Source organism: Parasteatoda tepidariorum, chromosome 3, assembly GCF_043381705.1.
Source record: "Parasteatoda tepidariorum isolate YZ-2023 chromosome 3, CAS_Ptep_4.0, whole genome shotgun sequence".
NCBI lineage: Eukaryota > Metazoa > Arthropoda > Arachnida > Araneae > Theridiidae > Parasteatoda > Parasteatoda tepidariorum.
The window spans coordinates 8,632,575-8,646,194 of NC_092206.1; the positions used below are offsets into that span (position 1 = coordinate 8,632,575).

Here is a 13,620-nt window from a genome sequence, read left to right on the forward strand (position 1 = left end):
GTTTTTTGTTTTACATTTTTTTCGGTTATCATTGAATGTTACGGTATTATAAGGAATTTTAATTACATAAATTAAAGTCAGCTAAATTAAAAACTGCGAAATAGCCTTCCTACATTTTGAAAAAGCTACAATCCTCAGAAGTTTCTACATTATAAATTACTGACTGTTTCGAATACCGCTGACTGAAAATGTTCAGAATAATTTTGCTTTAGTATATTTTAGAAGAAAAACTAGTTACAATTCTCAGAACATATATGTTTCCATATTATAAATTACTAGCTGTTTTAAATACAACTGTTAAGTTAACTGATTGAAAATTTACAAAATAGTTTTGCATTTCCTATATTTTGAAAAGAAAATTAGCTACAATCCTCAGAGCCCTCGGTCCCTGGGTGCATGTTCATACAGTACCAACATTGATCCAATTTTGAGCCCAACTGAGGACATGGGAAAACTGTTGCTCGGGTAATAATAAATGAGAAAAGTTTAATTATTGTTTTTTTTTAGCTCAGATAATTGTGTTGGTATTTGCCTTTCACTGTTGCATTTGTTTTTACAGTGTTGAACAATACCCAATTTATTGATAATTTACTATGTTTTTGAAACGTACAAAGAAAGTATATTTAGCTGAACATATTTAAAAAAACACCATAAGTAATAACGTTTTTCTTTTAATCTTAGGCAAGAAAGTGAAATCAAACTATCGAAACGAATCAGCCTTTATTAATTTAGCAGTTGTACATTTTCTTGACCCTAGTGATGTCACTTATGGTGAGTCCTTGCTTGTCGTAGGGCTCAAGCAGACGTCTTCCATTCTTGGCCACCATGGTGAGGGATGTCCTGTCCCTTGAGAAGGCATAGTTACCGTACAACATAATGGAGTCGTGGTCGAAGGTGGTCAGCAACAAGTTCTCGTGGGGTTTCAACAAGGCGAACTGAGTCTCCATACCTACGAACAAAGATTCATTAAATATTTTATTTTATTACTGGCTGCCGATCCACTTTAGGTTTATCAATGTTAAATTCCGTATGCTTGTAATGTTGAACCCAAGACAAGAGAGCTCTGAATCGAGCTCTGAGACAAACTAGATTTCACAAAGGTCTTTTTGATGGAACCAATTCACACACAGATAGCAAAATAAGGTTTATTTTCACTCAGCAAAACCTTTTAATGTAATCCTAAAAAGGTCTGTAATACGGTTTACGTGTAAACCTTCTAACCTTAAAACGAGATCTGTGACAATTTGCTCTATTCTAAGCACATTACCCTAATCCAAAACCTTGGAAAACAACCTTCTATATAAAAACCTTAAATCGAGGTTGACTAAGGGTTTTCAAGCGGGAAAAAATCATTATGAAGCTAGTCTCAAGGTGAAAATAATCTTAAATCTAGGTCATTATAAGGATTCTTTTTGCTAAGTCTTGTGTGCTCAGCTAAAATCCATCTTGTCACGAAATTTCAATGGACAATGCAATTTGATCCCATCGTTAGTGTGACGTCATCTAAAACGTCACTATGGATTTAAAGGTCTGGTTTCTTAGGACAAGCGCCTTATTGGGAGTCAGCGGGACGTCAACGTCCCGCTGACGCCAACAAAATACTGGTTTGTTAGCTCAAGGCCTGAACTCCTGAAACTTTTTGTTTAAAAAGTGGACCTATTACATCATCAAAACTTGATGTAATGGTATTTTTCATTCATGCATATGAATTTCGAACGACATGAATCCCTCGTAAACGTATCCTGTTTTGATCTTCTCTGCAACCATGTTGTTTATTAGTTTAGTTTTTTTCCTTCATATTTTAATTGGAAATTTAGCATTTTCAGTTTCAAATCTCTTTTCCTCAACCTATTTTCAACCTTTATATCAAATAAAGAAACTTTTGGATGTTTTATTCCTCCTTTATACTAACTGATAATGATTAATAACGTTTCTTCTACAAAAGTTAATATAGCGAATACTACAAATTCCTAAATATTTTTTTAATTGTTTGGGCCCCTCCTGGAGGCAGCTGTTGATCGAGCAGGAGAAGATTTTCGATGTTCTCAGGCGTCAGGGTCTTTTGGACCTGGGGTAGGCATTCCAGCTGCGATGTCTCAGGGGATAGAGCGTTTGCCTTCCAATGAGGTGAAGCGGGTTCGATTCTGGCGATGGATAGTCGATATGAATTTCGCATTCGGCTTGCACCAACCACAGTGCTGACGTGAAATATCCTCAGTGGTAGACGGATCATGGGTAAGAGTCCCCTTGCCGTCAGGCTAACCGTTAGAGGTTCTCGTGGTCATCCTTTCCATGTAACGCAAATTCGGGTTAGTTCCATCAAAAAGTCTTCCACGAAGGCAAATTTCTCCCAATACTTGATCCAGGAGTTCCCTTGTCTTCTGGATTGGGTTCAAAATTACAAAGGCTACGAAGTTGAACATTAGAAGTCGTAAACCTAAAAATGGGGTCTGCTGTTCAATGGCGGTTATAAAAAAAAACCCAAATATTTATACTAAGGACGATGATTCGAAACACCCCAAAGTGGGAATTACCTGATTGAATGTTCTGCCAATAGATGGTCAAGTACTGATCTCTGTCTGATCTGTTCTGTTCGTGGAAGAATCCGATGGCGTGTCCCAATTCGTGGACAATGGTTCCCTTGTACAAGCAACCGGGTCCAAGAGATAGTGGCTGCTCACCACGGTTAATCATACCAACGTATGAGTAACATCTGCAATTGTAAGAAGCATTGTTAAAAGTTGGCATTTCATTTCTTCATTACACTTCATAAAATATTAGATCGGGGGAAATGTTTATGTTCTGGAACATTATTAATTGCCTAAAATTTCGAAGCAAGGCGATATATTGTTAGACAGCGATATTGTTAGGCATCGAAATGTTGGGAGAAACTAACGCTCGCCACTAGCCACAAGGCGACTAAATATGATTGATGGCGATTAAAAAATGGTCTGTAAATCGCCATTTTTTTTTCTCGTCAAAAATGTCCTTTTTGCTTCTATTTTTTCTGAATGAAAATGTAATTAATTCGAACATTTCATGACATTCTTAAAATTTCTCGCTCGTTTCTTAAAACTTTGTTTCAAAAGAAGCTCCTAGCATGCTACATTTTACAACACTTTTTTAATCGGTTAAAATTTTAAATTTTTTAAAAAAGTTTCTGCTTTTTAAGAAGTGTTCTTTGTTGAATGTGCTACAGCTGACCAATGTCCAGTAGCACTTTTTTTATTTTGCTCAATATATCAAGATTACGCTACGTTGAAAAAAGTATTCTCACGATAAATGAATATCGTGTCTTGCAATAAATATAAAATATACGATGATTATCGACTTCAATAATATCGACATTATTACAGTCAATATCCAATACGATAATGTCGCGACTAATACCAATAGTGATGTATATCGAAAGGGGTAATATCGAAAATATTCCCTAATAACGATACTTATCGAATATGATGTTTATCATGAATGTTGAACAATTTCGTATGGGCAACAAAAATAACTATTAGTGTTAATGTAAATGTAAATTTTTTAACTTGGAAAAAATATCGATATATAATGATAAGCCCTAACGACATATCGTAATATTAAATTTTAGATTACATCGCGTGAGGTTAATATACATACCCTTGTCCAGAGAAGAGCTTGATGTAGTTCCTTTCAGTAGTTCTTGGTTTGAATCTCAAGCAAGTGTTGATATGATAATCATTCATTGCAGACAAGATCAAAGCCTGTTGGGTGGCTGAAATGCGTAATTCACTTTTTAGTTTTCATTAATTTCTTGACATTACCCATTCAAAAAATAAATAAATTATACATAATACAGTAGAATTTAATTGTGCTAGAAGCTAGACTAAAAGCACTTATTTTTTATTGTATAAATTTATTCAAAAATGATTCTAATTTGTTCTTAATTTTTTTCGAATTTTGTTTGCATGAATTTCAAGATATTACTCTTTTTTATCAGTTTTTCAGTATATAATTTTTTTCTTTTAAGATGATATACTTTATTTTAAAAAATAGGATGTTTATTTTTCTTTACTAATATTCTGGTTTGAAATAAAATTTAATGCAGACTCATACTAAAGATATTCCGCACTTAAAAAAAAAAATTCAAATTTTTTGTAGTTTTTTTTTCTACAGTTAAAAAAAATCTAGGAAAAATTGAGGTATTTGGAAGGTATACCAATTTCTAGGCATTTTTTCGCATTTTCTGAAAAATTTAATCTGTTAAGTCTGTTCTTAACTTTTTTTTTTTAAAAAAAAACTTTTTATATAAAGCAAAACACCTCTTAACTGTCCAGAGTGTTCTTTTAGTGAGTAAAATCTTTTGCAAAATGAGCAAAAGTAGGGCAATTATGAAACTCCAAAATACCCTTCGATAATTTCTTTGCGAAATGGTTTACAGAATGATTCTCACAGTTTTGTATGAAAAATTAAAATTTTCTACTAAAATGAAAATAAAATCTTTATATTGTGAAAAATTCAATTAAATGAGTTTGTAAAACATATTTTTTTAAAGTTCTAACTTAAGCCATTTGTAATTTCGCATTTATCATTCAATATTTATATTCTGAAATTATATAATAAAAAATCACACTACATAATTCCAAAATTAAATTTACACGTGTTGCTGTTTTTGTAGGAGACAACTCGAAAAAGTAATCGCAAACACATAACCGATAGGTAGAAGGTGAGAGATTGGGTATCAATTATGAATAGAGGAACGAAACAGACTAGTTTGAGGTACACATATGTAAAATTTTGATCAGCTAAATCTCATCAACCATGACCCAATACTAAGAAAGCTTTTTAAACTCGAAACCTTTCTTTTAGGCCTAAAAAACTGAACTACAAACTGCCTGAAGTCCATTTTAATTACCAATTAAACGTGTCAAATAAATGTAAAGGCTAACAAGTAATTACACTGGGGTAAGAAATTAAGAAAATTTGCAGACATGGTCAATTATCTCTAGAACTACAGGACCGATTTTAATGAAATTTGATGTGTACGTACATTTATACAATGCAAAACAAATAGCCATTCAACAATTGTAATACACACTTACGATCGCATAACAACCATTGGAGTTGGAAGGTATGAAATTGCCACAGGACAATTTAGGTCAATTGCCACAAGAAATGATAATCTGCCTTATTTCAAGTATGAAATCATGCTGCAAGGCCTGCATATCTGTAAGAGAGGTATATCTATAACCCATTTTTTTTTTGTTTCTTCGGCAACTGCTGTTTCATACCTTCCGACTTCTACGAGTGTTACGCCCGATCATACGTGTGTATTACAATTGTTGAACGCTTATTTGTTTTGCATTGTATTAATGTATGTTACATATCAAATTTCATTAAAATCAGTTCAATAGTTCTAGAGATTATCGACCAAGTCTGCAAATTCTCTTAACTTCTTACACCAGTGTTTTTAGCCGTACGATTCTCATAAATTAATCTATAGAAGAAAAAAAATATATAATTATATTGATGAGATTAATTTTGGGAATAGAGCTTAAAAAATAATGAAGGAAAATTATTATGGGTGTAGACAAAAACATATTTAATGTTATGTACAAACTCTTTAGATTATTAAACTTACCGAGAGTCCTGTCAATAACGTATGGGATTTCGTTGTTTTGCCATCTCATTTGAGTGTATGGAATAACATTTCTGTCCTAAATGAAAAAAATAAATTCATAGTCATTTTGTCAATAGAAAATGTCTTTTCTAGATAATTTTGTCAAATGACGTTGTTTTTAGATCATTTCGACAAATGGCATTGCCATTTCTATATCATTTCGTCAATTGACAGTGTCATTTTCAGATCTCATTTGCAAGTTGATACTGTCATTTCCACATCATTTTGCAGAAATTACATTGTCATTTCTGAATCATTTTGTCATTGTCAGAATTATATGCGATCTACAGATAAGGAAGCATAAAGGAATAGAAGTTTTTTTGTGTAGAAAGTGTTCTTAAAACAACGCCACGATATTACAAAACAACGCTATAGGAACACATATATTTTAAACTTCATCACGAATTGAAATTAGAAATTATTATTTAATGTGATCGCAAAATAACATTCAATAACGAAATCTGAAAAAATCTAAAAGCGAAATCTAAAAAAATCTAATATCGAAATCTAAATAATCTAATTTTGAAATCTGAAAATTCTAATATCGAAATCTAAAGAGAAGTTCTCTAACTGAAAGTAGACTTAATCCGCTTGACACAAGTGTTAAAACAGTTTGAGTATATTCAGTGACGGTTATTACAAAAATGTTTTATTATTTTTTTTAACTAGCAAAAATCATTGTAGTTATACAAATCAGTATCTAAATAGGAGGTTCATTTTTTTGTAATATTCTGCTCCTTTACGTAATAAGTATTTCTAAGTTTATGCGCGGTATAGGAATGTTAAAGACATTTAAAACTGGGTAGTTTCTTGCATTTGTCTTTAACTATATTTATTTTAATCAGTAAGAACGAATCTAGTTCTGAACCTTATCAGAAAATAAAGAAGGATGTTCATAATTTTCAAATAAGGTTATAAACCATAAAAATTAAATACTTAATAAATCTTTTTAGAAATTACATTTGATTATGGTAGTTAGCAATTTATTTAGTTCGGTGAATTTTAAGAAGGATTAGAATATATTTAAAATATATTAAGGTAAAGTAAAATAGAATCCATGTTAGGTTAAAATTCCATATAAAATAAAAACTATTCTATTTTTTTTTCCTATTTGATTAACGTAAAGTAGGTTTACATGATCAATTTCATGCTAAAAGAATTCAAAGTTTAGTTAATAATTTGCTGTGTGAAAATGTTTTATGTCTTTTGATTCTATACAAGCAAAATGAAGAAACTGATTTAACAAACAACTTCTATTGTAATAGACATTGTTAAAAAATAAATAAGCGGAACTTACACCAGGTTCGAATCCGAGAATATCTCCCTCAAAGAGATCAGGATTGTAAAGAGCCGATTGTCTGAGGTCTGAAAAATATTAGTTTATATGAGTTTTATACACCTATCCAAACCAGAAAATTTTTACATGGAATTACATGGATTATTACAAATTTGGCCAAATTTATCCAGTTGTTATTTCATAATCCTAACAATATCATAATTTCTATAAAATAAAGGAATTCAGAACATATGCACAACAATGACTTCATAGGTAATTACAAGTTAAAGTTTATTGAATCTTCAGAGTTGTATTTTATAATCCTAACAATATCACTATATCTACGAAATAAAAGAGTGAAGATATATGCATAACAATGCTTTAGTTGGTAAATACCATTTAAAGTATATTGAAACTTCAGCTGTATTTCATAATCGCAGCATTTTCACCATATCTATGAAATAAAAGAGTGAAGATAACGATATTACGATGTTTTATTAGGTAATTACTATTTAAAGTTTATTGAAACTTCAGTTATATTTCATAATCCTAACAATATCAACATATGTATGAAGTAAAAGAGTGAAGATGTATGCACGACAATGTTTTAGTAGGTAATTACCATTTAAAGTGTATTGAAACTTTAGGGTTGTATTTCATAATCCTAACAATTTCACCATATATATGATATAAAAGAGTGAAGATATATGTATAACTATGTTTTAATAGGTTATTACCACTTAAAGTTTATCGAAACTTAAGATGTATTTCGTAATCTTATCGCCATATTTATAAAATGGAAGCGCGATGAGAAACTGATGCATATCACGATGATATGCATTAAAGAATTTGTTTCAATAACAAGCAAATGCCATTCAATGTTATTCGAATATTTGGTTGCATTTAATCTGTCATACAATCCAAAAAATAAAAATTTAAAAAGAAACTGATGCATATAAAGTTTACATGCATGTTTCAATAAAAAGTTACTGCTATTTAAAGTTTATTGAAACTTCAATTGCATTTCATAATCCTAGAAGACGAAAGGATCAGTAGGCGAAAGAGATACTCATGCATAGGGAAGTTGTGATATCTTACCATTTGTGGGTAGTGCAGTTGCAGCTGCAACAAGCAAAAGGCAGGCCAGTACAAACTTCATTGTTTTCACTTTTGGTGCCAACGGAAAAATGAAGACGCTGGAAAAAAATTGAGAGTGTGGCTTTTATAACAGTGTTTGTGAATGTCTTATCATTGATGGGAATCTTAACACATGCGACCATTTCATAATTTTTTGCTGTAAATGTTCGTTTTATCTAAATAGAGCAACTTCATCATACGGTTATACACGATTAAAAAGGTTTCAAAATGTGCGTAAATCGGCTAATTTTACTCTTTAACCATTATAAAAATTTGTTTCAGTAGATTAGAACCTCTCCCATTTATTTATAAGTACTGTATTTGTTCACATATTAAAAGAGAAAAAACCACGCATTATATATAAATAAACGTTTTTGATTCACAGAAAAACAATAACGACTATTCCCGAACTCGTTTGTCATTGATTCATTCATTCACTGATTCGTCTGTTCACTAAATAACTTCTTGACTAACTTGCAAACTCATGCGTTCACTGACTAGACCATTTACTGATTCACCTACGTTATTTTTCTCATTCACTTTATGAATTTACCTATTCGACATCTTTTTATCTCTTTATTCGTTCATAAAGAACAAAATAAGCTCATTAAATTTTAAATATTAAAAAATGAGGAGAATGTATGGTTTTTGCATACATAATCAATCAAATATCCATTAAAAAACCCATTCAATGAAGTAATTAATATCATACAATGCACACACAAAAAAATATCACCCACAATTAATTTCATTTAAAAAATTATTATAGTTTAAAATATAAATTATATTAATCTAAAGAGAAGATAAAAGAATAAATATATATTAATATAGATTTTTGTAAATGTTCTTCTGTTTTTGTCCAATAAACCTTATGTTAAATAAAAGATTAACGCATAAAAGGCAAAATAAATTAACCCTAAAATAAATAATCATCTAATGGTAGTATTTTAATGGACTAAGTACCAAATCATAATAGTTTAAATAGGTGACTTTATGATGATATATAATAATAATAACTTTTAGAAAAAAATAGGTTTAAAACTTAAGTTTAACCCAATGGTACTATGGTAATTAGGCTTACAGGAAAGTATCTTTTTTAAAAATGCATAAGTAAAAGTTTTAAGAATGGGAAAGCATTAAAAGTTTTTTGTTTTACATTTTTCGGTTATCCTTGAAAGTTGAAATATTATGAGGAATTTTAATTATATAAGTTAAAGTCAGCTAAATGAAAGCCTACAAAATAACTTTCCTACATTTTGGAAGAGCCACAATCTTCAGAAGTTTCTACATTACAAATTACTAGCTGTTTTAAATACAGCTGATTGAAAATATTCAAAATAATTTTGCTTTAGTATATTTTAGAAGAAAAACTGGCTACAATTCTCTAAACATATATGTTTCTATATTATAAATTACTAGCTGTTTTAATTACAGCCGTTAAGTCAGCTGATTGAAAATTTACAAAACAGTTTTAGGTGTCCTATATTTCAATAGAAAAACTAGCTAAAATCTTCAGAACATTTCTGTATCTATATCAGGAGTTTCCAACTTGCATTAGGCCTGGGGCCACAATTAAAAACACCAGTCAAATGGCGGGAAGCAATTTTATCAAAATTTTATATAGGACTCTTTTATGTTTGAAGGAACATTAAATATTACTGTCAGATTTTTATCACGTTGAACGAAACAAAAGTATTGAATTACAAATTAAAGTAAGAAGTAGATTTTTAAAAATATTTAATTGCATATTAAAAAATTGTGATTACAATAACTTTCATTTTCACCATGTATTAAACAATTAATGTGCAACAGATATCTAATTGTCAAGATATAAAACTTTAAAAAGGTTGGTATTAAAACTTACATAGTATCACACAAAATGTTCAATGAGAGAATTGAGGTTTGTATGCTGTAACCACCAGAGAATAGATATTTACATTTAAAATTTAAAATTTATATATATAAATAATTTCGTCCAACATAAGTGGTTTCAAAAAGTTAAATCGGAGAATTTTTTGGAAAAAATTTCTGATAAGCACATGCTTAATTATACTCACAAAATACAAAAAAGAAACGAAATAAAATGAACAACATACACAATAATTTTTGTATTTGAATAAATATTTTCTTGGATGCAAAACCTGAAAAATACATTTTCTTGCACCGTTGGTATGTTAAATTTCACAGAAACGAAGAAATTGGGGTTTTTTTAACGAGAAAAGTATTTTAAACACATAGATTTTTTACAAAAATTGTCCGCAAAAAATGATAGATTTAGTTCGTGGGCCTCAAAGAAAGGCTTCGCGGGCCGCATCCGGCCCGTGGGCAGCCAGTTGGTAACCACTGCTCTGTATTATAAGTTACTAGCTGCTTTAATTACAGCTGTTAAGTCAGCTGTTTACTAATTCACAACAGAATTTTTTGTTTTCCATATTTAAAAAAAATAGTCCAATTCTCAGAACATTTCTGTTTCTATATTATAAATTACTAACTGTTTTAAATACAGCTGTTAAGCCAGCTGATAGAAAATAATTTTGTGCTTTCTATATTTTAGAAGAAAAACCTGCTGCAATCCACAGAACATTTCTGTTTCTATATTATAAATTACTAGCTGTTTTAAATACAACTTTTAAGTCAGCTGATTGAAAATGTATAAAATATTTTTTTTTGTTTCCTATATTTTAGCAGAAAAACTAGCTACAATCCACAGAACATTTCTGTTTCTATATTATAAATTACTAGCTGTTTTAATTACAGCTCTTAAGTCAGCTGATTGAAATTGTATAAAACAATTTTCCGTTTCCTATATTTTGGAAGAAAAACTAGCAACCATCCACAGAACATTTCTGTTTCTATATTATAAATTACTAAGTCAGCGGAATGAAAATGTTCAAAATAATTTGGCCTTTCCTATCTTATATAAGAAAAACTATAAGAAAAGCTACAATCCTCAGAATATTAATCCTCAAAACATCAGAACTTTTTAAAGAGATGTCAACATCTGTATTGTCTGTTCTTTTTTTATATTTAAATTATTTGATTGATGTTCTGACATTTTAGAACTGTTAAAGTTTTCTGTTAGGGGTTGCAGCTGACATGTACAAAGGTGTTGTATGCCCGAGAGAAGCTCCTTGATTAAATGAACCTAAAAAGAAAATTTGCATCAGTGGAGAGAAAAAAACAAATTTATTTCAATTGAAACAAAATGAGGAAAAAACATTAAAAAATTGTGATCGCTTTTCGGCGATCACAGGCTACCCATTGGCAAAATGGTTGTCGTCTAATTTTATTTTTACCCTCTTTATTTGCGATATTCACCTGAATTGGTACTCAAAACAATCCAGTTTGAACTGGATCGTTTCCATTAGAATTTCTGATTGTTAATTCAAGCAATAAAACAAAAATATCGTTCAAATGATGAAATTCTCTTTTATTCATAACTCAAGAAGTATTTATGGGATCTCTCTAGTCTCATATCTAAAAAATAAACTCACAAACTTAATGCATAAAAAAATTAAGAGTGAAAAAAAAAAGAATTCTAAAAAAATTCTTAAACTGCAGCTGTCGCTATAGCAACGCATGCAAAGACGACGCATGCGCCAAATATTTATCTAAATTAATTTTCGTATAAAAATGAGCAGAAATTACTCTGGAGTAAAAATTCATTAATAAAGTAAAAGAACATTAAAATTTTATTTGAATTTTATTATAAGATTTGTTCGAAAATCACACATTACTCTTCAAAATCTAAGGTATTAATGTTAGAAAATTTAATTTCCTAATAAAAATTAAAGTAATAGATCAACGAATGGATTTAGGGGCCTATTTCCCTGTACGTCACGAACTTAGATACGCTTTACAACTGTTTAACCTCTACTGGCATTTTGAAATTCGAAGTTCGGGTAAAGATTTGAATGCTCAAAATATCAGAACAAATTACGCGGGATTTCTTTGTAATCCTGCAATTTGTTTGTATTTTGATATATTTTTTCAGCGTTTGAAACTTTATGGTTTACTTTGAGGTTAACCTAAACACACTTTTTGGATAATTTAAAGCTTGAATTATTTATGAGGGAGGAAAGAGAATTTGACATGTCTTCTGAGGTATAACGCCCTCATAAGAAATATGGACTTAATAAATAAAACCACTTTTTAAATTCGATTATATTAAAATAATGTTTTTTAATAAAAGTCTGATGTTGTTTTTGTAGTTTTTCCGATTATCTGGATACTTTTAATATGCTTTTTAATCGTTTAAAAAGCGAAAAAAAGTTTTTTTTACTGTCATTTTAAATAATTTTATCTTATTTTATTTATTTTCTCTTTTTGTGCCATAGACCATTGTGCATCGACGTATTTACTTAGCGTGCTTATTTTGAGAATAAATAAATAAATGAAAAGCAAGATACATTGTCATAAATGCCAAAGGAAGAGCCGGGATGGCTCAGGGGAGAGAGCGTTCGCCTTCCAATGAGGTGAACCGGGTTCGATCCCAGAGATGGCTGGTCGATATGAATTTCGCATCCGGCTTGCACCGACCACAGTGCTGACGTGAAATATCCTCAGTGGTAGACGGATCTTGGGTTAGAGTCCCATTGCCGTCAGGCTAACCGTGGGAGGTTCACGTGGTCCTCCTCTCCATGTAACGAAAATGCGGGTTAGTTCCATCACAAAGTCCTCCACGAAGGCAAATTTCTCTCAATACTTGATTCAGAAATTCCCTTGTCTTCTGGATAGGGTTCAAAATGACAAGGCTACGGAGTTGAACATTAGTAGTCGTAAACCCAAAAATTTGGGGAGGCTGTTCAAAGAAGGATACAAAACTATTAAATGCCAAAGGAAAAAAACAGACCACTTTGAATAATCAACTTTTTATTCACGCTCTAGGACTCAATCTTAATGGTTCGAAGGGGTGACCTCAAATATGCTAATTAATAACTGAAAACGATTATTTAAACTACGCCATTTTTAAAATTCGATTTCTCATGAACTATTCGACTGATTTTGCTCAAACATTGCATTTTGCCATACAAAATTAGATTCTTTAAAATTGTGTGAAAAATAATCTACCTTGCAATTCAAGCTTTTTTCGAACGTTATTAAATATAGTAATAAAAAGTAATAAATATTTACTATAAGTTATTATCTACATGGAAAAACTTTAAAGAAACGAGTTTTATAATTGTGTGCAAATATTTTTCCACTTGCTTAAAAAGTTCTCGAGATATGACGAAATATGTAAGAAATAAAATTGTCATAAAGGACCATACTTCCCAAATTGCGATCAAGAGTTCGTGGGTTCGATCCCCACCGGCCGAAGACTACTGATGCACGTTAAATCTGTCGAGTCGTTAAATCTGCTCTCCATATTCCCATAACAAATCAACACCTCTGGCGGTACTGATCCTGGAGTTGGGACCTTGTCCTCTGGATTGGGTTCGAAATTACAAGGTTGCGGAGTTGTACATTAGTAGTTGTAAACCCAGAATTGGATCGGCTGTTCTACGACGGATATAATAATATAGTATAAATCTCCTTGGGATATATATATATATAT

General features: G+C 30.7%; 1 protein-coding gene across 1 annotated transcript; it reads right to left on the bottom strand.

Annotated features, from left to right (window-relative positions):
* Positions 1-701: 701 nt before the first annotated feature.
* LOC107441055 (astacin-like metalloprotease toxin 5) lies at positions 702-8,122 on the bottom strand (the record flags this gene model as incomplete). The annotated part of the gene is given in 6 exon segments (XM_043051474.2): positions 702-949; positions 2,535-2,713; positions 3,631-3,745; positions 5,612-5,687; positions 6,948-7,015; positions 8,025-8,122. Coding segments are annotated over 6 exon segments (720 nt in total). The 3' UTR covers positions 702-728.
* Between the last annotated feature and the right edge of the window lie 5,498 nt (positions 8,123-13,620).